The 20,202-nt window shown below is 36.2% G+C and overlaps 1 protein-coding gene across 1 annotated transcript in view; it reads right to left on the minus strand.

Moving 5' to 3' along the window:
• Nucleotides 1–5,783, minus strand: part of LOC129738963 (transcription factor kayak) — an 82,959-nt gene extending 77,176 nt beyond the window's left edge. The window contains exon 1 of the mRNA XM_055730308.1: nucleotides 4,688–5,783. Coding sequence (XP_055586283.1) covers nucleotides 4,688–5,071 — 384 coding nt within the window. The 5' untranslated portion in view covers nucleotides 5,072–5,783. The remainder of the gene's footprint in view (nucleotides 1–4,687) is intronic.
• Between the last annotated feature and the right edge of the window lie 14,419 nt (nucleotides 5,784–20,202).

Genomic DNA, 20,202 nt, shown 5'->3' on the forward strand with positions numbered 1-20,202 from the left:
CAAGCCTGGAGAACGTTTATGCCAAGAAATCCGTTTCGTCGCAGACCTTTAGCCGAATGCAACTTGCGAAGCTGAAAATGGTTGAAGGATAGTCAGTGAAGGACCATTTGAAAATTTTCGAAGACCTTATTTGTCAGCTGAAGTTGGCCGGAGCGGAGCTCGAAGAAAATGACGTTATTGCGCAGCTTTTTGCCACTCTTCCTGAATCGTGTGATTCCTTAAACGCTTTGGAGAGGAAAATCTGAAATTGGACGTTGTTCGAGAGCGCCTTCTTGCAGAGTAATTAAAGAAATCGGACCGAGTTGCAGATTTCAACGAAGAAAAACCTGGTGCTTTTCAAGGATCGTAACAGAGGACGGCGTTTGCTAACTTCACAGGAAAGTGTAGACGTTGCCAAAAGAAGGTCGTGTCAAGCTAACGTCGGACGGACGAGCTGAGGCTAATGTTGCAAGTGGAAGTAAAGCGATAGCCTTCATGACTGGAAGAAGTTTTTCCGAACGAAAGACGTGTGTCGTGTCCTTCAAATTGGATTATAGGGCCACGGACCATCTCGTGAACATGAATCATTGTTTCGCTGACCTTACGAAGCTGAAGACACCGGCGATCACCAATGTGGCTAAAGATGATCAGTTTATTTTCTGGCATCGAGGTACTATTACGGGCGTCAATAAGGAAGGCGGTCCTACAAGATGGGCTATTTGTTCCTTATCTTCGAGAAAATCTTCTCTCTGTCAGAAGATGGCAAAAGAAAATTTGGACGTTACTTTGAAAAACGGAAGCAACTGTACTGTGAGGTATGACAGCAAGCTGATCGGAAAATGTCCCATGCGTGGCGACCAGGTAAATTGGATTTTTGTGATGAATGTGTTCTCGGAAAGCAGTGCCGAGAACCATTCTCGGGATCAAGGCAGAGAGTATTGCCGCAAAGACCAGCGGGAGTTTTACGTATCCAAAGGGATCCAGGTTGAACCAACTGCAGCGTATACACCACAGTTAAATGGTGTGTCAGAACGATTCAATCGAACAATCATCGAAAAGGTTCGTGCGATGTTGTCCGAACCCCAAACTCCGAAGTTCTGTGAAACGAAGCGGTTCTGACTGCGGTATACTTAACTAACACAAGTCCAACGAGTGCTGCACTCTTTTTCTGCAGTTTCCTTTCTTTTAATATCCAATATTTCTCTTTTGAGAAGAACAGGGGAAAATTTGGTTGGTGGATTCAGCGGCTTCGAATTAACTGGATTCGGTTATTTTGTGTCAGTCAAACACGTTTCCACGGGGATGTCAGCTTAGCTGACGAAATCTGACCAAAACATTACAGGATCATCATAGAAATCAAATAGATGTTTTAAATCGGTTAGTTAAACCATGGAATGCGAAGTGAACAAACGAGAATATTATTTTTAGGCTTTCGAAGTCAGCGAAAACAAGAGTTTTGGTCACGAAAACTCTGGCTTTCTCACCAATCATGATTTTTTTTTAACAATTTTACCGCAAGTACAAATATTGCATCGACATTCTTGGCAGTATTTTAACCATTACAATAGACATAGATTTTTTTTTAATTGATAAATGAATTTTGATGGAAATTGTGCACATTTTTAAAGCTTCTTTTAGTGTATCGTCAATATTTCAGAAACGCGTAAATTTTAAATTCTGAAAAAAATGAGACAGAGTAGGACTTTTTATAATCAACATAACGCTATCAATATTTTTCATGTCCAAACACAAGGAACGTAGCTGTAACCACAAGAAAGCGACAAATTTCAGACCTCTTGACGCAAATTCTACGATTAAAAAACCATCACCAACTCTTTGGTTTTCGAATCCTAAAATAAACTTATAAATCCGGACATAGCGGGTTCAATTGTTACCAAATAAGGTCGATAATTGAAAAAAATATTTTTAAGATTGTCATCTCAACAGTTTATGAGCCTATGGCCGGACAACATAGATTTTTAAATAATGTTTTAACACATGAAAATAAAGTAAATAGTAGCCTGATATAATGTTAGAAATATGGTAATCCAATCTGAAAAGGTAAACCAATGAAAGGCATCTAAAGCTTTTGCGACTACATTAGATATAAGATAACAAAACGGAATTTCAAACGAAATATTAGGAAAATAAAAAAAAAGGGGTTTGTCTATGACCGGACAAGAAAATATTCAAAATTATAGATGAGATTTCATCTTGAACTTTCAATTTTTTCAACTCTATAGCACCCTCAAATGGTTAGCAGAAAATAAGGATTCATTAATGAAACTATTATGGTCCTCTGAGCAACTTTAAATTTTGCCCTCCGGTCATAGACAATTTTTCTCTAGTTTTTTCGAAACAAATGTTTCATTCTAATTTGTCAAAAAAACTTTTATGACTGGCTTCATAGAACGTTCAATATTGGAAAACACAAACTCACAAGACCTGTGCAAGTGATTTCAGTCATTTTGCTACGTTTTTGTGCCGTTGGTGACAATTGGTGGTGAAGTAATTCGTAGTGTCCGGCCATAGACAACACTTTTAGAAATGAGTGAAAACTAACATGAAAGATTTCTCTTAAATTACCACATGAATATGTTGTAAATTAATTTTTTTCTAATATAGTTAAGTGATCATAATATTGATACTCTTCAAATCTGTAAAGGAACATCAGTAAACAAAACATTTTCGGTAGCAAGCACTGTTAAACATCCGAAAGTATTTTATGTTCAAGGTTTCATTTTTATGAAAAAAAAACCTTGTACATAATCAACCAAGCTACCGCCTTTCAAATTGTTCCACTGTGCGAAAATTTATTATTCATTTATTTATGTTTCAGTATGTGCTCATGGTGCGGATTGTTATTTTTATCGTAATTGCGGTGCCTTGTCGTCGTCGTGAGTGATAATGCAACCCGATTGAGGTTGCGCACACTACATACCTACTAGGTATTTACCAATCTCCTCCAGCCAACAACGGATAACACGATAACAAGGATTTCTTTTTTTTCCTCGGTCTTGGAAAGAATTGACGGAATAAGACGGAGTGATGTTGCAAAAAAAAATGTGGAAAAAACGTGGATGGAAAACTTCCATTCTAGTTCGATCACTATCAGCTGCATAGCTTAGCAAATTTCCAATTCTGATAGCTATAGCCTAGGTAGGATCTAGATTCTAGATGTATCGCAAAAGCGGGTAAGACGTTGGCACGGTGATTTGTCTCCGTTTGAACGATTTGCTGTTTTAATCTGCTCAATCAAAAGTGGAGATCACGATCAGATCGGATATATTTATACGATAGCATCCACTAATAGATGTCGATAATGGTGCAGGCAGATCGATCTTGAATCAAATCAGCATTACTGTACAATTTAAGCGCGCGGTTTGTCGCGTGGACCGTTTGAGAAAGCAGCTTCCAACCTTGGCGCGATAATTCCAAATGAAATGTAAGCTGAATGCAACTATTCCACGTATTGATGGTTGTAGATATAGGAAAAAAGAGCAATAGCACTTTGGGAATAAACATGGGATAGTCAAGGTTTGAAGTTGTATCCTTTGTAAATTTTATTCGCTGAGGTTAAGCAGCAGTAAAACTGCAATGCAAACCTTCTCAAAACGGTAAATTATATTTCTTTTTTGGCCTCGATCAAGTTACGTCTCAAGAAGACGAGAATGTCAGCGAAATGCAATTCCAAGCAAACATTAATATGGTTGCTTTAAATTTGATGTTGAAATTTTTTAAAAAATAATTAGGAACAAGAGCGACAGATTGTGAATTTAGGAATCGGGGATGAGATTCAAATCCGGGATACAGATTCAGATTTCAGATACAGAATTCGGATTAAGATTCAAATTAAGAATTCAGGTTAATTATTGAGAATACATACATTGATGAGAAAATTTGAACATTGATGTTTTGAAAGGTTTTGAAAAATCCATCTCAGGTATCAAATTTTGTGTCCAGGGTAGGCCAAGGGGGTCGTCCATATAAACTGTTCAGTGTTTTTGCTGTATTGACGTTATTATGCATTGGATCGGAACGAAAATTGGCACACGAAGGTTTTTAGGGATGATCAATTGATTTCAAGTATCAAATTTTGTGTAAGGAGTCGTCCATATTAATTGTACAGTGTTTCTGTTATATTTTCGTTATAATGCATTAAATCAAATTGAAAATTGGCACGAATAATGAACTTGAATCCTTGGTATGAATAAATAGACAACAATGTAAAATAAGCTTCGTTAAATACATTTAAGCTACTTTTGTATAAAAAAACGTTATATCGGCTCCGTAAAAATTTTAAAGCCGTTTCAAATAGCAAAATTGTAAAAAAAAAACTAGATAGAAGAAAAACAAACCTAGTAAAATAAAGGTTGGCGAAAATGGCGAAAATCGAATGAAAAACCGTAGTTATTCTAAAAAAACTGCGTAAAAACCGCGTACATTTCAAATTTTGAAACCATTCCAATTCGGAACATAAATGTGGATGTACCTTAACTTATTATTTTCATTATTTATTACCATTCCACGACATCTGTTGTAAAGTGTGATAAATATCTTTTCTAATACGGATGGTTTCATTTTTATGAAATAAAGTTACAGTGTTTTGTGGAGCAACTGAACTTTTGTCGTTCATCTACTTAAACGGGCATTAATTATTCATACAAACCGGGGAAAACCCCAATAAAATATCAAGAAGGAAACTTACCGGTCTCGTGCGTATAACACTGCTTGCTTGATGTGCCGGCTGGAGGACGCCGAACGCTGTGGCGGTGGCCAGAATGCCACCGGCCGCACCTTCCGGCACTACAACAAGTGACGGTGCCGCTCCTCCTACGCTTCCGCCAATCGTCGATGACGTCGTAGCGGCGGCTGTGGTTGTCGAAAATAGTAGAGACGACGACGACGACGACGTTGATGATGTCGTATTATTGCCGCTCAGCAGCGTGTTGATGGGATTGGAATCGTCGGCGGCACTGTTACTGTTACCACTACTGGCACCAACGGACGATGAAACGGAATTATCATCGACCACCGTTGGTATCGCCGTCGTCGAGGTTTTGTTGCTTCGACGGCGACTTTCCGACTTCATGGCGGTATCTTCTTCCTTTTTTCGGGGCTGTGGAATTTTTTGAATTCCTTACCTCACCGATAAAATGAGACCCTCGCTCGATACCTGGGTCACACAGGGAATTTATTACACCAGAAACCACCGATTTACGCGATGTTGCTTCGAAGCTATATTCGTCCACGGACCATGAGCTTATGAGGTGGGAGTTCCGATTCACTGGTATGAGTGAAAGCGCGTATGGAAACGATGGAAACACGAACTTTCGCAAGAGCACACGGCCAGGCGCCACGGATACCCGGATGTGGACAATCGTTTACGCAACAAAAAATCTGCCCACGCAAGGATCGGTTGCCAAAAAATCTCCCCCAAAATTACTTGCCCTCGAATGACAAAAATTCAACCAAATTTGTACAATTTCACGACACGGTATTGGTGGCGTACTTCCAACCTTTTTTCCTTTCACTATATCGCGTTTCACAAGAAACGAAACCTGCTGCTGCTAGGCACACGATTCCAATTGTCGTTTTTGGACCTTTTACGCAATCACTCGCCGTACCGACAGGTCAGTTAGAATCGCCCCACGCGTCGTCTTGATTTCAACCGGATGCTGTTGGAGTGCCAGTTCCCGGGGGGAACTACCTACCCATAAACGTGACAAAAATTATGCACCAAAAACCACACACAATTTGCTGGCTGCCAAATTCGACAGGTTCCAAGACTTTTTGCGACCAAGTTTGGGCGAAACGAACGTCTCTTCTTTGCGCTGTCTATCCTCTACACAACCAATACCTGCAAGTTCGAATTGCATTGCATGAGGGACGGCGACGCAGCGATGAAACCAACACAGGTACAGTCGAGGCTGTCGTGCCGTCGTTGAATGAGTCATCGGTTTTCCACATTCTCTGCTAGCTACGGGTTTTCGCGTACCCCATCTCAGCAAGCATGTGTGCATGAATGAAAAGCATAAATTTTGTAAAAGCTCCCAATGATTCAGTAGCGTCGGGAGGGTGAATTCGCGTTGTAAATCATATAGCGTTTTCGTTTATTAACAGAGACAACCTATTTATCCACGAGTTTTGCCCTACTGTTATCATTGTGTTCGTTTCTTTATTCAGAAGTCCACCAGTTTTGCCCGAGCGGTTGCCCCGTAGAAAAAGTCAGTGTTGGGGGTGAGTATAAAATTCAATCCGAAAGAAATGACCGACCTGGAACTTTGGCGACAACTTTTAGCATAAAAAAACGGACACGAATTGAAACTTGGAACGTTTTAACCCTTGCCCAACAAGGCAAGCTAGCTCAACTTTCTAGAGAAGCTAGCCGCCTCAAGCTTGAAATTCTGGGAGTGAGCGAAATCCGTTGGCCTAATACTGGAGAACACAAGACACAATTGTAGAGAATATTGTAGATAGATAGGTAAATGTTACTTTCATTGAAATCAGTTTAATTGAACTAATGAGTTAGCAATATTCAAAAGTCGTATGAACGACCCTGTATGATTGTTTGATCGATTTTAGCTTCGTTCAATCGTTAGTAAAAATCGGTTTCAACTGGTTTCTGTTAACTGATAGATGTTCAACGAGCCAATGTTTTGGTCGAAACTAGTCAGGTCGTTGTTCAATGGAGCAAGTTGAAACTAGTCGAAACCAATCCAGCTCGGCAGCAGGATTAGTTTCGACTTGGTAGAAGTCGGTCGAAGTCAATTGGAAAGAGACAGGTGATCAACTATCAATCCATTTCTACTTGTTTCGACCCGTTTCTACTAGAGTTGATTGAACAGACATTTTGTGAACATCGATTCTGTTGTCAAGAATGATGGATAGAATAGAAGAGAGAATACTAGTACTCGAGAGTATAATATATGTATGAGAGAGTGAGAGAAAGCGAGAAGCTGGAACAGAATAGGTGTCGGGCGCAACGTTGCCACATTTAAATCTGTATTTTCGAGGCAAAAAATCTTTGTAATCTGTATAAAATCTCAAAAATCTGTATTAAAATCTGTATCCAAAATTTTGATTCCGGATACTAACATTGCACTACGGCTACCGTTTTTAATAATGCGCTGGACACTAATCTAGTTGCCCTGTGTTATTTCTGCGATCTTTCGAGTTAGTTTTAAAGTTGTGATTTTGCTACATGCAATCTGCTTTTTAGTTTGTTTGTACAAATAATTGCGACTTCGAAACATTGCACGAAATCCAATTTCCAGTACAACGAACAAAATACATATCCGCTACCGCTACATGTAATAAATAAGGTCACGCCAACTTTAAAGTGGATATGTTTCGTAAAATGCAACGATCTTTGTCCAAGCGGGGTATAACAATCAGATGGGATTTGGAAATTGTGTCAATTGACTCTGATCAGTTTCAGTGTTTAGTTGCAATCGCTGTATACTGAAAGAAAAATATTCACAGCAGCTGAAGTAAGTCAATGATATTTAACTTGGTACCATTAAAAGTTACATTTCGTGTAATGCAATGTCAGATCTTGGTATATGATTTTCGAGCACAGGTTTGAAAACTGTTTCAAAACCTTGCATTGATGCAGTTGCGAACTATAATCTGGAAGATTTCTCATTTGTGAGCATGACAATTGATGGCTTAAACATTGGATCATCAAAGGAGTTTTTTCTCGATTAACTCAAAGCATAATTTAAAAAAATCATAGAATTTTTTTTCATTTGCTGAAAATCTGTATAAAATCTGTATAAATTTCCAATTATCTGTAATCTGTATATACAGATTCTTGGTGTGAAAATTTCAAAATAATCTGTATGTTCACTGAAAAATCTGTATATGTGGTAACGCTGGTCGGGCGTAGATATAGGAATGAGGAGTCAGTTAATAGAGCGAGCTTTAAAGGTACAGATGATTCGAAGTGCTTGTGTGGAAAAACGTGTATTTAAGGAAGTGAAATTGATTAAAAAAAAGAGAAAAAAAAATTTGAAGCAAACGTGTCCGAATGAGGCGACGATCAGTCACGACAATGGCGTGGTTGGTAGACGAGCGAGAGTCTTTCGAACAGGTATGTTTAATTCAGAAGAAAACTTAAAAAAAAACACAGTATGGTTCACTTTGTGACGATGATTCTAAATGGCGGCCACGTATAAAAAATGAGTGGTAATCCAAATTTCATAGAAGGACGAATGACAACTATGTGAAGCAAAACTTTTTTCGATCTGTCAAAAAAAAAGTTTGATTGTTGCAATTAATAAATTAAATAAATAAACAAATTAAGCGTTGTTTTTGTGTTGTTTCTTGTGGAAGCTGGAATTCTTTTTTCAATGGTATGAAAATAATCACAAAAAGTGAGAATTATAAACTTGGTGTATGTTTTCTGATAATTCATTTTACCCTAAGTGCAATGAGCATTAAAAAAGTGGGGCTTTGAAACCAAATTTTCAGGGTAGATGATAAAGTGTTAAAATGTGAATTATTTCAAAAACAACAAAAGATGAGTCTAATTAAAATGAAGGAGGCTACACTTGAAAGGAATATTTAAGATCAAATTTTCACAAAAAAAAAATTAAAGTTGATTTATGATGTTGGTTATGCTGTGATGAAAAAGTCCCCAAAGAATTGGATTTTTGGAAATCATATGTTGTAAAAGTCCTTTCAGGGATAATAGTTCCTAATAGGTACAGCACATTCTTAATTGATTACGTGGGAAAGGTTAAAAAAAACGAAACTAAAATTAAAGTAGAGAGATAACAAATTTAATATTATAGGCCTGTTATGGTTATGTTTAGTCTCTAGTAGGTAGAGCCAATTGTGAATTGAATATAATAAAGTCAATTCAGGAGTGGAAAAGTCCCCAACGGTTGGATGAAAAAAAAAAAAAGTCCTGTTAGGGTTCATGACGGTCCCTAATAGATGAAACTAATTGAATTGAATATGATGAAGTCAAGAAATCAAGGAAAGAGTTGATAAAACATGTAAGTATTCAAGAGTTAACAGCCAAAAAGTGAACCGTCTACAATGAAAAATTACGTTTCAAGAAGCTAAATTGTGAGTCATTAGTGAGGATTGAAGAGTAAAAACTCAAGACCCAATACAAAGAGTAATATTGTAAGATCATAAGAGCCATGAAGACGTAGAAGAAGAAATAAAGTCCTGTGTTTGGTGAATTACAGTCCCAACAGGTTAAGTTCAGTAAAAATTAAGTCCTGCTTTGGGTGAATAACAGTCCCAACAGGTTGAATTGAAAAAAAAAACGAAGTCCTGCTTTGGGTGAATAACAGTCCCAAACAGATGGATCTGATAAAAATGGAGTCCTGTTTTTTGGTGAATTACAGTCCAAACAGGTTGAGTTGATAGAAATGAAGTCCTGGTTTTGGGTGAATAACAGTCCCAACAGGTTAAGATCAATAAAAAATAAAGTCCTGCTTTGGGTGAATAACAGTCCCAAACAGGTTAAGCCGATAAAAATGAAGTCCTGTTTTTGGGTGAATAACAGTCCCAACAGGTTAAATTGAAAAAAAAATGAAGTCCTGCTTTGGGTGAATAACAGTCCCAAACAGGTTGATCTGATAAAAATGAAGTCCTGTTTTTGGGTGAATTACAGTCCAAACAGATTGAGTTGATAAAAATGAAGTCCTGCTTTGGGTGAATAACAGTCCCAACAGGTTAAGTTCAATAAAAAATAAAGTCCTGTTTTGGGTGAATAACAGTCCCAAAAAGGTTAAGTTGATAACAATGAAGTCCTGTTTCTGGGTGAATAACAACAGTCCCTACAGGTTAAATGAAAATAAAAATGATGTTCTGCTGTGGGTTAGTAACAGTCCCAAGCAGATTAAGTTGATGAAAGTATATAACAGTGGCTGAATAACAGTCCCAAAAGGTAAAATGAAATGAATACCTACTGACTTAGTGTGACAGTCCAAACTGATAAAGTTGAAGAAGAGGAGGAGTTCTCAGTTTCAAGTTTCAGTACCTTGGAACCAAGAGCCAAGAGGAAAACAGGAAAATAAGAATGCAAATATTCATAACTCTAAACAAGAGATAATGTTCAAGTTTTAAAAAAACTATGAAAAGCGTTAAAAGAAAAATATACGCACAGCGTAAATATATCCCGGTTCAAGAGTCAAATGTTAAGTATCATGGATTGGAAGTCAAGAAATAGACATCGAAAAAGTTGTAAAAAAAAATAGATTCGGAGATTGAGAATAGAGAGCCAAGCATAAATTCAAGAAAAACAAGTAGAGAGTATATAGAGAGACAAAGTGAATGGTGAAAACTAAATATTGAAAAGTAAAAAACAAAGGCAAAGACTTACAAACAAAGAGTAAAAATAGAAGAACAAAAAATTAAAAAAATAAATACCTGGTAAAAGTAACGGTAAAGGACGAAATCTTAGAAATAAGATAAACATGAAAATACGGAGAGTGCAAGCAACGATTATAGAAAAATAATAAGAAAAAAACTTAATAATTTAAAAGAAACAGGATGGATAGTTAAGAATATGGAGGTAGACGTAAAGAATAAATAGAAAATAGTAGTAAGTAAAGGGCAGAGTTTTATTAATAAATAAGAGGATTGAAAAGTTCTGAATAAGGATTCAAGAATCAAAAAATTGGAGGCAAAAAAAAAAGGAATAGCCAATTATTTAAAGACAAGACAGCTTAACAGTTTATGTGTTAAAAGTAAAAATCACGTTTTGTACTAAGTAGCATGACGTAGAAGTCATGCAAGAGGTCGGTAAAGAATTAATTGCCTAATATCAAATCAAGAGACATAAGAAGAGAGTATAAAGAATAGTGAATGGTGAAAATAAAGCCTGAAAAGTTAAGGAGGAAAATAAAGACTAATGAACAAGGAGTAAAATTTAAAAGAATAAAAGAAAAAGAAGAGTAAATAATTTGGAGCAAAAAGTAATTAGTAAAGAGTAGAGAGTAAAAAATACAACGTCTTCAGAAGAGAGTGAAGATGTTAGGCAGAGGATTGAGAGTAAACCATAAAGAGTAGGCAGAAAGGATAAATTAGGATATAAGATCGGAAAAAGATAAAAAAATTTGAAGAGTTAAGAAAAAAAAGTTAAGCTTTAGAAATAAAAAGTAAAAAAAAGTATAATGCAAAGAGTAAACAAAAAAGAATTTATAGAATAGGGGAAAGTATTGAGGAAAAATGGTAAATTATAGAGAGTACTTTTAAAAGCAATAAAGAAGCGATGTGATGTCAAGAGCAAAAAGAAGGATGATTTAAAAACAGCTTAAGTGAAGAGAAAAAAAGAAGTAAAGATTGTAGAGTGAAGCAAAAATAGAAAAAAGTAGTTATTAGAGAATAAAAAGGTAAAAACAACAAAGAATGAAGAAAACAGAAAAAGTGAACAACAAATAGTGGAGCGTAAAAAGTTAAGAATGAAGAGTTAAGAGTTCAAAGTAAAAAAAACTACTGTGAATAATGATTGGAGAGTTGAGCTAAGAGCATATTCATATTTATGTGGAGAATAGGTACTTCAGGTAATTTTAGTAAGAAAGTTAAGCGTCATAAGTTCAGAAAAAGTGAAGAGTGAATAATAAATGTAATAAAAAAAATAAGATTATTGAAGAGTGAAAAGTAAAGGGTAAAGAGTGTTGATTGAACAATAAAAGGTAGAGAGTAGAGAAAAAAAGTAAAGAGGGAAGAGTAAAGAATACAAAGTAAAGAGAAAACAGTTAAAAATAATGGAGAGTACATAGTAAAAAGTAGTGAGTTGTGAGAAAAAAAGTTAAAAGAATGAAGGGAATACCAAGGACTTGAGTGTAAAGAGTGAAGTAAAGAGTAACTAAATAGTAAGAAGGGAAGAGTGATAAGAGATTGATTGAAAGTTAAGATAAAAAAGTAAAGAGTAAATAATGGAGAATAAAGAGTCCATTTTAAAGAGCAAAGAATAAACAACAGGAAAATGTATTGCCGGAGTGAAGGGTGAAAAGTAAAGAGTAGAACGTAAGGAGTTAAAATCAAGAGTAAATTCAAGAGTAAATAGTAAAAAAAAAGAGAAGTGTAGAGTAAAAAGTGATGAGCATGTATCAAAATGTTAAATGTAAAAGAATAAGAAATCATGATTTGTGAATGAAGAGTAAAGTATAAAGACGAAGATATAGCTTGTAGAGTGAAGCAAGAAAAGAAAAAAGTAGTGATTAGGGAATAAAAAGGTAAAAAGAGTAGAGAATGAAGAGTTAGGAGTTCAAAGTAAAAAAAAAGTACTGTGAATGAAGATTTGAGTAGTAGAGCTAATAGCATATTCATAGTTTCGAGTAGAATAGGTACTTCAGGTAATTTTGGCGGAACAATTGTTTTAAATAATTAAAAAATAATCGATAGATCTTTTCAATTCAATCAAGATAATGAATAGTAAAAGAAACATACTTAGAATTAAAAATAATAAAATTCTAGAAAAAAACAGTTATGAGTTGGAGCGAGCAGGAAAAACGAATATGAAGAAAGAATGTGAATATCAAAGAGAAAGAGTAAAGCGTGGAGAGTGGGTAATGAACTGTGTAGGATATACAAAAGAGAAAAATTAAGATAAATTAGTAAAAAAATAACAAGTGAAGAACAAAAAGTCAAAATGAAAAAGAAAAAAAGTAATGGAGGAGGAATAAAGAAGAAAAAGGACAGAGTGAAGAGTGAAGAGAGAAAAGTAAACATTAAAGAGGAAGAAATGAGGAGTAAATGATGAAGAGTAAATATTAAGGAGATTAAGTTAGATTTAGTAAGGGAGCTAAGCGTCATAAGTTCAGAAAAAGTGAAGAGTGAATGATAAATGTAATAAAAATAAGAGTATTGAAGAGTGAAAAGTAAAGGGTACAGAGTGTTGATTGAACGATTAAAGGTAGAGAGTAGAAAAAAGAAGTAAAGAGGGAAGAGTAAAGAAGACAGAGTAAAGAGTAAACAGTTAAAAAAAAATGAAGAGTACATAGTAAAAAGTAAATAGTAGAGTGTAATGAGTTGAGAATAAAAAAAAACAATGTTAAAAGTATAAAAGGCATACCAAGGACCTGAGTGTAAAGAGTGAAAACTAAACAGTAAGAAGTTAAGAGTGAAAAGTGAATGATTGAAAGTTAAGATTAAAACGTAAAGAGTAAATAATGGAGAATAAAGAGTCCATTTTAAAGAGCAAAGAATAAACAACAGGAAAAAGTATTGCCGGAGTGAAGAGTGAAAAGTAAAGAGTAGAGCGTAAGAAGTTAAAATCAAGAGTAAATAGTAAAAAAAGACAAGTGGAGAGTAAAAGGTGATGAGCATATACCAAAATGTCAAAAGTTAAAGAATCAGAAGTTATAAGTTATGAATAATGAGTAAGGTATAAAGAAGAAGAGTTAAGTATGAAGAGTAAAAAGTAAATGAATAAGAATTTTGAATTATAACCTAAACAGAAACGAATAAAGAGTGAAATATTATTAATATACAATGGAGATTACAAAGACAAATGTTATTAATAAGTATTGAACAGCAAAAAGTATAGAGTTAGAAGTTAAAAGTAAAGTTTCAATAATAAAGAGTAAAAAGCAAGTACCTAGTAGAAATGGACAAAGAATATAACTAATAGGTAAAGAGCAACGAATAAAGAATACAAAGTAAACAAAAAACTAAAACATAAAACAATGGAAGTAGAGAACAAAGAGTCAAGAGTAAATAGTAGGTAGAAAAATAGCAAAGAGACAAAAATAGAAAATAAATAGTGAATATGGAAGAGTAAAAAAAAAAAGAGATTGAAGCGCAAAATTAAAGAGTAATATTGAAAAGGAGTTGGGAGTAAAGAAAAAAAAACAAGTATTCGGTATACTTAAAAATGTAAACATTAGAGAAAAAACGGAAAGAAGGTACAAAGTTTTGGTAAAATATTATTCGAACGAGCCCAATATTTTTTTTAAACATTATATTAATAAGCAACTGGAACGACATATGTAAGATTTTGTTTTGTGCAAAGCTTTTGACGTATATTTATAAGATATAAACAGAGGATTGAACAAAATCATAAGTTTGAGTATGTTTTCATTAGCAACATGGCGATCTCTTCAAAGTTACTAGAACAAAATAAGATTTAAAATGATATAGTAGATAATATATCGTTAATAAATACATAAAAAAATATTTATCGAATATAAAATTTTGCTTTTTAAACGACAACGTATAGAATAATTGGCGATTTAGTATATGAAGTTGACAAGTAAGAGTACAGGTAGAGGCGAATGTAGAGAATATTGTAGATAGATAGGTAAATGTTACTTTCATTGAAATCAGTTTAATTGAACTAATGAGTTAGCAATATTCAAAAGTCGTATGAACGACCCTGTATGATTGTTTGATCGATTTTGTGAACATCGATTCTGTTGTCAAGAATGATGGATAGAATAGAAGAGAGAATACTAGTACTCGAGAGTATAATATATGTATGAGAGAGTGAGAGAAAGCGAGAAGCTGGAACAGAATAGGTGTCGGGCGTAGATATAGGAATGAGGAGTCAGTTAATAGAGCGAGCTTTAAAGGTACAGATGATTCGAAGTGCTTGTGTGGAAAAACGTGTATTTAAGGAAGTGAAATTGATTAAAAAAAAGAGAAAAAAAAATTTGAAGCAAACGTGTCCGAATGAGGCGACGATCAGTCACGACAACAATCCGGACAAGTCTTGCTTTACTTTGGCATACGAGGAGAACATGAAACTCGGGAACGAGGAGTTGGTTTCCTGTTAAGCCCGCAGGCCTACGCGGCCCTCATTAGATGGGAACCAATAAACGTAAGAATAATCGTAGCCAGATTTAGAACACGGGCTAGAAACCTTACAATGGTCCAGTGTTATGCGCCAACTGAAGTTGGCGATTTGCAGGAGAAAGCAGAACAGTCAATTGAACAGCGTGGTTGAGAGAATTCCGAAGGGTGACATTCAAATCCATTTGGGCGACTTCAACGCAAAGATTGGCTCCGACAATCAAGACCTTAAGCGCATCATGGGGCGCCATGGTCTAGGACAGATGAGCGAAAACGGAGAGCTGTTTGTAGAATTTTGTGGCAACAACAACATTCCCCCATCGACCAGCACCAAAGGTCACTTAGGTATCTCGAGATGGTCGAACAGAAAATCAAATTGACCACATTTGCATCAGCCGAAAATGGAGAAGGAGCCTTCTTGATGTCCGCAACAAACGAAGCGCAGACATTACATCTGACCATCACCTCGTCCTTGGTGAGATGCGACAAAGAGTTGCGCGTGTCCAACGGCGCGAGGAGAAAGTCGGGTGTCGATACGACATCCACCGGTTGGAGAATCCAGAGGTGAAAAGGGCATACGTTGAACAGCTAGAATCCCGAGCCTCGGAATTGCCGACAGACAGGAACAGTGGTGTGGAATCAAGAATGCCTTTATCACGACGAGCCATGGTACTCTCGGTAAAGTGTGTGGAAGAAGAAGTGAATGGATGTCGGATGAAACTTGGAGGATGGTCGTTAATCGGAGAAAGGTGAAAGTCGGAATTGAGCAGGCATGTACCGGGTCAGCCGAAGCAGCCGCCCGCTTACGATATGCGGAGCTGGAAAAGGCAGTTAAACGAGCTTGTAGACGAGACAAGAGAGCCTGGACAAACTCCCTATCCGAAGAGGGAGAAAGAGCCGCCTCCAATGGAGATGTCCGATTACTTTATGACATTTCTAGCCGCCTCAGTGGTGCAAGGACTAACACAAAAATGCCGCTGAAAGACCGAGTTATTGACCAATCGAACAGATCAGCTCAAACGATGGACCGAGCACTTCGAACAACTCTTCCGAGTCACGAATAGCGATAACCAACGTTGATTTCGTTCGACCGACTTAACCATGAAAACATCTGGGCGGCTACATCGCCGGTGTCATCAAAGGGCGCTAGAAATCGAGATTCGGGAACGTAAGTGGAGATGGATTGGGCACACGCTGCTGAAAGATGAAAACGAGATTTGCAGAGAGGCGCTAAATTGGAATCCAGAAGGTCATCCAAGAAGGGGCAGACCCAGAAACTCGTGGCGGCGAAGCCTGAAATCCGAACTGTCGACGAGAATCTTGACTGAGATCAAGTGAAGACGCTGGCTCCGGATCGTCAACAGTGGAGGTCTTTTATCACGGCCCTATGCACCGGAGGATCGGCGCGAGATCATTAAGTAAGTAAGGGGTGAGTATAGATAGCAACCATATATTTGCATCGTCCTGGGTGACGAATTTGTTTGTTTATTCAGAAAAAGTTTGCCCCCCCGTGCCAGAGGAGGAAACGAAAACTTAACTCCAAGTTTCAATGTTCAGTTTGGCACTCGGTGCACTGTTTGCTGTTTTCATGTTCGTTCATATGTACGATGAACTTTGTCCTAATGGTGCCTCAGAAAGTGGGCAGTAGAACCGGTAGAACACTGACTCAACGCCAATTGCATCTGTTCGGACTTTTATTCAGCTCTATGCTATCCAACTTGCGCCTTGTTACGCACCTGTCCGAGAGCATCGATTTGCGTTTGAGTGAGAATGGAAAACATGGAAAACACAGCGAATACGACAAAACACGTCTGATCACACACACATTCACAGAAGGACGACGGAGCAAGCTTTTGAATTTCACCACCATTGCATGCCCCGTACGCGTCATTGTGCAGCCCATTTTTCATTGAGGGAAAAAAGGAAAACACAATCGATGTGTTGTTTTTCAAGTTTTTCTTTTGAGAATCGTATGGAGAGTTCGAGAACGTTTCAATCGAGAGACCTGATTCTTTCTGATCAGCGAGCGAAATGTGGTGGATGTACGATTGCGAGAGTTTCTCTTGTTTTGTTTTCTGTTCTTGTTATTCGTTTATCCATTTAGAAAACAAACCTGCTCCCATAAATTTGGTTGGGATTTTCCTATGCTTGGGATGGGATTTTCCGGACTCATCAATTTTAGTATTTCATGCCTTTTTTGCAGTTATTGAACATTTAATGCTGTCAATTTAAAACAAACATTAGGTGTGTTTCATGGCGTCGGGAGATATTAATAGGGTACTAACTATAAAGCTATGAAATATCAGTTACAGTTATGAGAAAATAAATGCCAATTGATAATTTTGTAAGTGTGGCAAATCGAAATGTGGTTGAAAAAAGCCTTCGACAGACATGCAAATATGTATCTGCATATCATGTTGTTTGAAAGCGGATGAGCTCAATAAACTCAGAAATGATATTCCTGCGAGTTATTTCAGATCCATTTTTGATACCGGTCTTCAAAATTGCAACATTAATTCATAAAACGAAGCTTCTTCTTTCCAAAACAACAATTCGATTTTTTTTCTCTCACAATGTAACCAACATGAAGCGTCCTATTGAGACGCCAACATGCGATCTTTCAGCCAATCACGTAGCGAGTTTTATCCAAAATGACGTCAACAAGCTACAACTGTACCCGTTCCGTTCTGTTGGGTGAACCAAAGCATGCGGTTCGGCGAGCGTTTTTTCGCAAGCAACCGATACGATACCTACGATACACGGTTTTACACGTATTTGGATAACAGTGTGTTTCAATTAGCTGTTACCAGCTGTGAAGCGAAACCTTTGAATGAAAATGTAAGCTTTTATTTGCGAGTCACTGTTCTCCGTTATATCGCACTGGTACTGGATTGTGCGAATATTTCTGCTGTCCCAAAGTGGAACACTACCACATGCATACGGGAATCAATTTCATTCATTTTTTTTGTTTATCTCACGCTCTCCTCATGATTATAGATACTCACATACTCTCTTGTTGGATAAGCAATTTGGTTTGGGGATCAATTCAAAACTGCTGAAACTTGCTCGCCAAAATTCTCGGAAATTGAATGACCTCATCGTGGAAACAAAAACGGCAGACACACACACCGAACTGGCAAAGTTAAGCTGATTGCTTTGGTTTTTTTTTCTTCACCGGCCGAAAAGGCAATGCCCAAACACGTGATTGAAATGTTTTGATCGGAAATGAATGGAAGTTTTGCGCTTTTTGTGAGTTGTTAGTAAATTTTACCACTTCGTGGTGATGTTTTCAAATCATAAACTGAGGTATTAGGTTATTCTTAACTCTCCGAAATTCAAATACGATTAACATTCGCATTCCGATTCCGAATTGAGATTCAGAATTCTGAATTAGTAATTCAGTTTCAAAATTTGATTTTAAAATTTAATTTCAGAGTTCAAATTCAGAATTCAGTTTCAAAATTTGATTTTAGAATTCAGATTCAGAATTCAGATTCAGATGTCAAATTCAGAATTCAGAGTCAGAATTCAGATTCAGAATACAGATTCAGAATTCAGATTCAGAATTCAGATTCAGAATTCAGATTCAGAATTCAGATTCAAAATTCAGATTCAGAATTCAGATTCAGAATTCAGATTCAGAATTCAGATTCAGAATTCAGATTCAGAATTCAGATTCAGAATTCAGATTGAGAATTCAGATTCAGAATTCAGATTCAGAATTCAGATTCAGAATTCAGATTCAGAATTCAGATTCAGAATTCAGATTCAGAATTCAGATTCAGAATTCAGATTCAGAATTCAGATTCAGAATTCAGATTCAGAATTCAGATTGAGAATTCAGATTCAGAATTCAGATTCAGAATTCAGATTCAGAATTCAGATTCAGAATTCAGATTCAGAATTCAGATTCAGAATTCAGATTCAGAATTCAGATTCAGAATTCAGATTCAGAATTCAAATTCAGAATTCAGATTCAGAATTCAGATTCAGAATTCAGATTCAGAATTCAGATTCAGAATTCAGATTCAGAATTCAGATTCAGAATTCAGATTCAGAATTCAGATTCAGAATTCAGATTCAGAATTCAGATTCAGAATTCAGATTCAGAATTCAGATTCAGAATTCAGATTCAGAATTCAGATTCAGAATTCAGATTCAGAATTCAGATTCAGAATTCAGATTCAGAATTCAGATTCAGAATTCAGATTCAGAATTCAGATTCAGAATTCAGATTCAGAATTCAGATTCAGAATTCAGATTCGGAATTCAGATTCAGAATTCAGATTCAGAATTCAGATTCAGAATTCAGAATTCAGATTCAGAATTCAGATTCAGAATTCAGATTCAGAATTCAGATTCAGAATTCAGATTCAGAATTCAGATTCAGAATTCAGATTCAGAATTCAGATTCAGAATTCAGATTCAGAATTCAGATTCAGAATTCAGATTCAGAATTCAGATTCAGAATTCAGATTCAGAATTCAGATTCAGAATTCAGATTCAGAATTCAGATTCAGAATTCAGATTCAGAATTCAGATTCAGAATTCAGATTCAGAATTCAGATTCAGAATTCAGATTCAGAATTCAGATTCAGAATTCAGATTCAGAATTCAGATTGAGAATTCAGATTCAGAATTCAGATTCAGAATTCAGATTCAGAATTCAGATTCAGAATTCAGATTCAGAATTCAGATTCAGAATTCAGATTCAGAATTCAGATTCAGAATTCAGATTCAGAATTCAGATTCAGAATTCAAATTCAGAATTCAGATTCAGAATTCAGATTCAGAATTCAGATTCAGAATTCAGATTCAGAATTCAGATTCAGAATTCAGATTCAGAATTCAGATTCAGAATTCAGATTCAGAATTCAGATTCAGAATTCAGATTCAGAATTCAGATTCAGAATTCAGATTCTTGTAAATTTATTTTTCGGCATATCGGTGAAAAGTAGTTATGAAATTGATAAAGATGGATAGAGAAGTGAGAAGAAAATTTACAGATGTTGAAAAGAGCGAAAGAGCATTTTTGCGAGGAAACTTATTAACGTACACCATACTTTACCCTGCAACATTTCATTATTTAGGAGAAGTAGTACCGGGATAGAGGTGGCACTACCTTAACCTATACAATGAAATCTGGTTGGTCCGAAGTCTACATGTGGTGGACACGTATACTCCGGACGGGCAAAATATGGCGTACGTTAAGCTCCAGAAAGCTTCCCTATTCCGCGCAATGGTTCTATCGATGCGCTAGCCGTGTTGATATTTCGTTATCACGGCATGAATGCACTGTATGAGTGCTAATCATTAGGGTCAACGGTCCAATTTGGCTAAGCCCGAATTATTTTGAACCATTGATTTGATTTGATTTTTAAAGCCTATTATTATGATTTTTAAGATAAGTTAACCACCGTTAATTAATTTTTGTAAATTTATTTTTCGGCATATCGGTGAAAA

The sequence above is a fragment of the Uranotaenia lowii genome, chromosome 1 (genome assembly GCF_029784155.1).
Source record: "Uranotaenia lowii strain MFRU-FL chromosome 1, ASM2978415v1, whole genome shotgun sequence".
NCBI classification, from domain to species: domain Eukaryota; kingdom Metazoa; phylum Arthropoda; class Insecta; order Diptera; family Culicidae; genus Uranotaenia; species Uranotaenia lowii.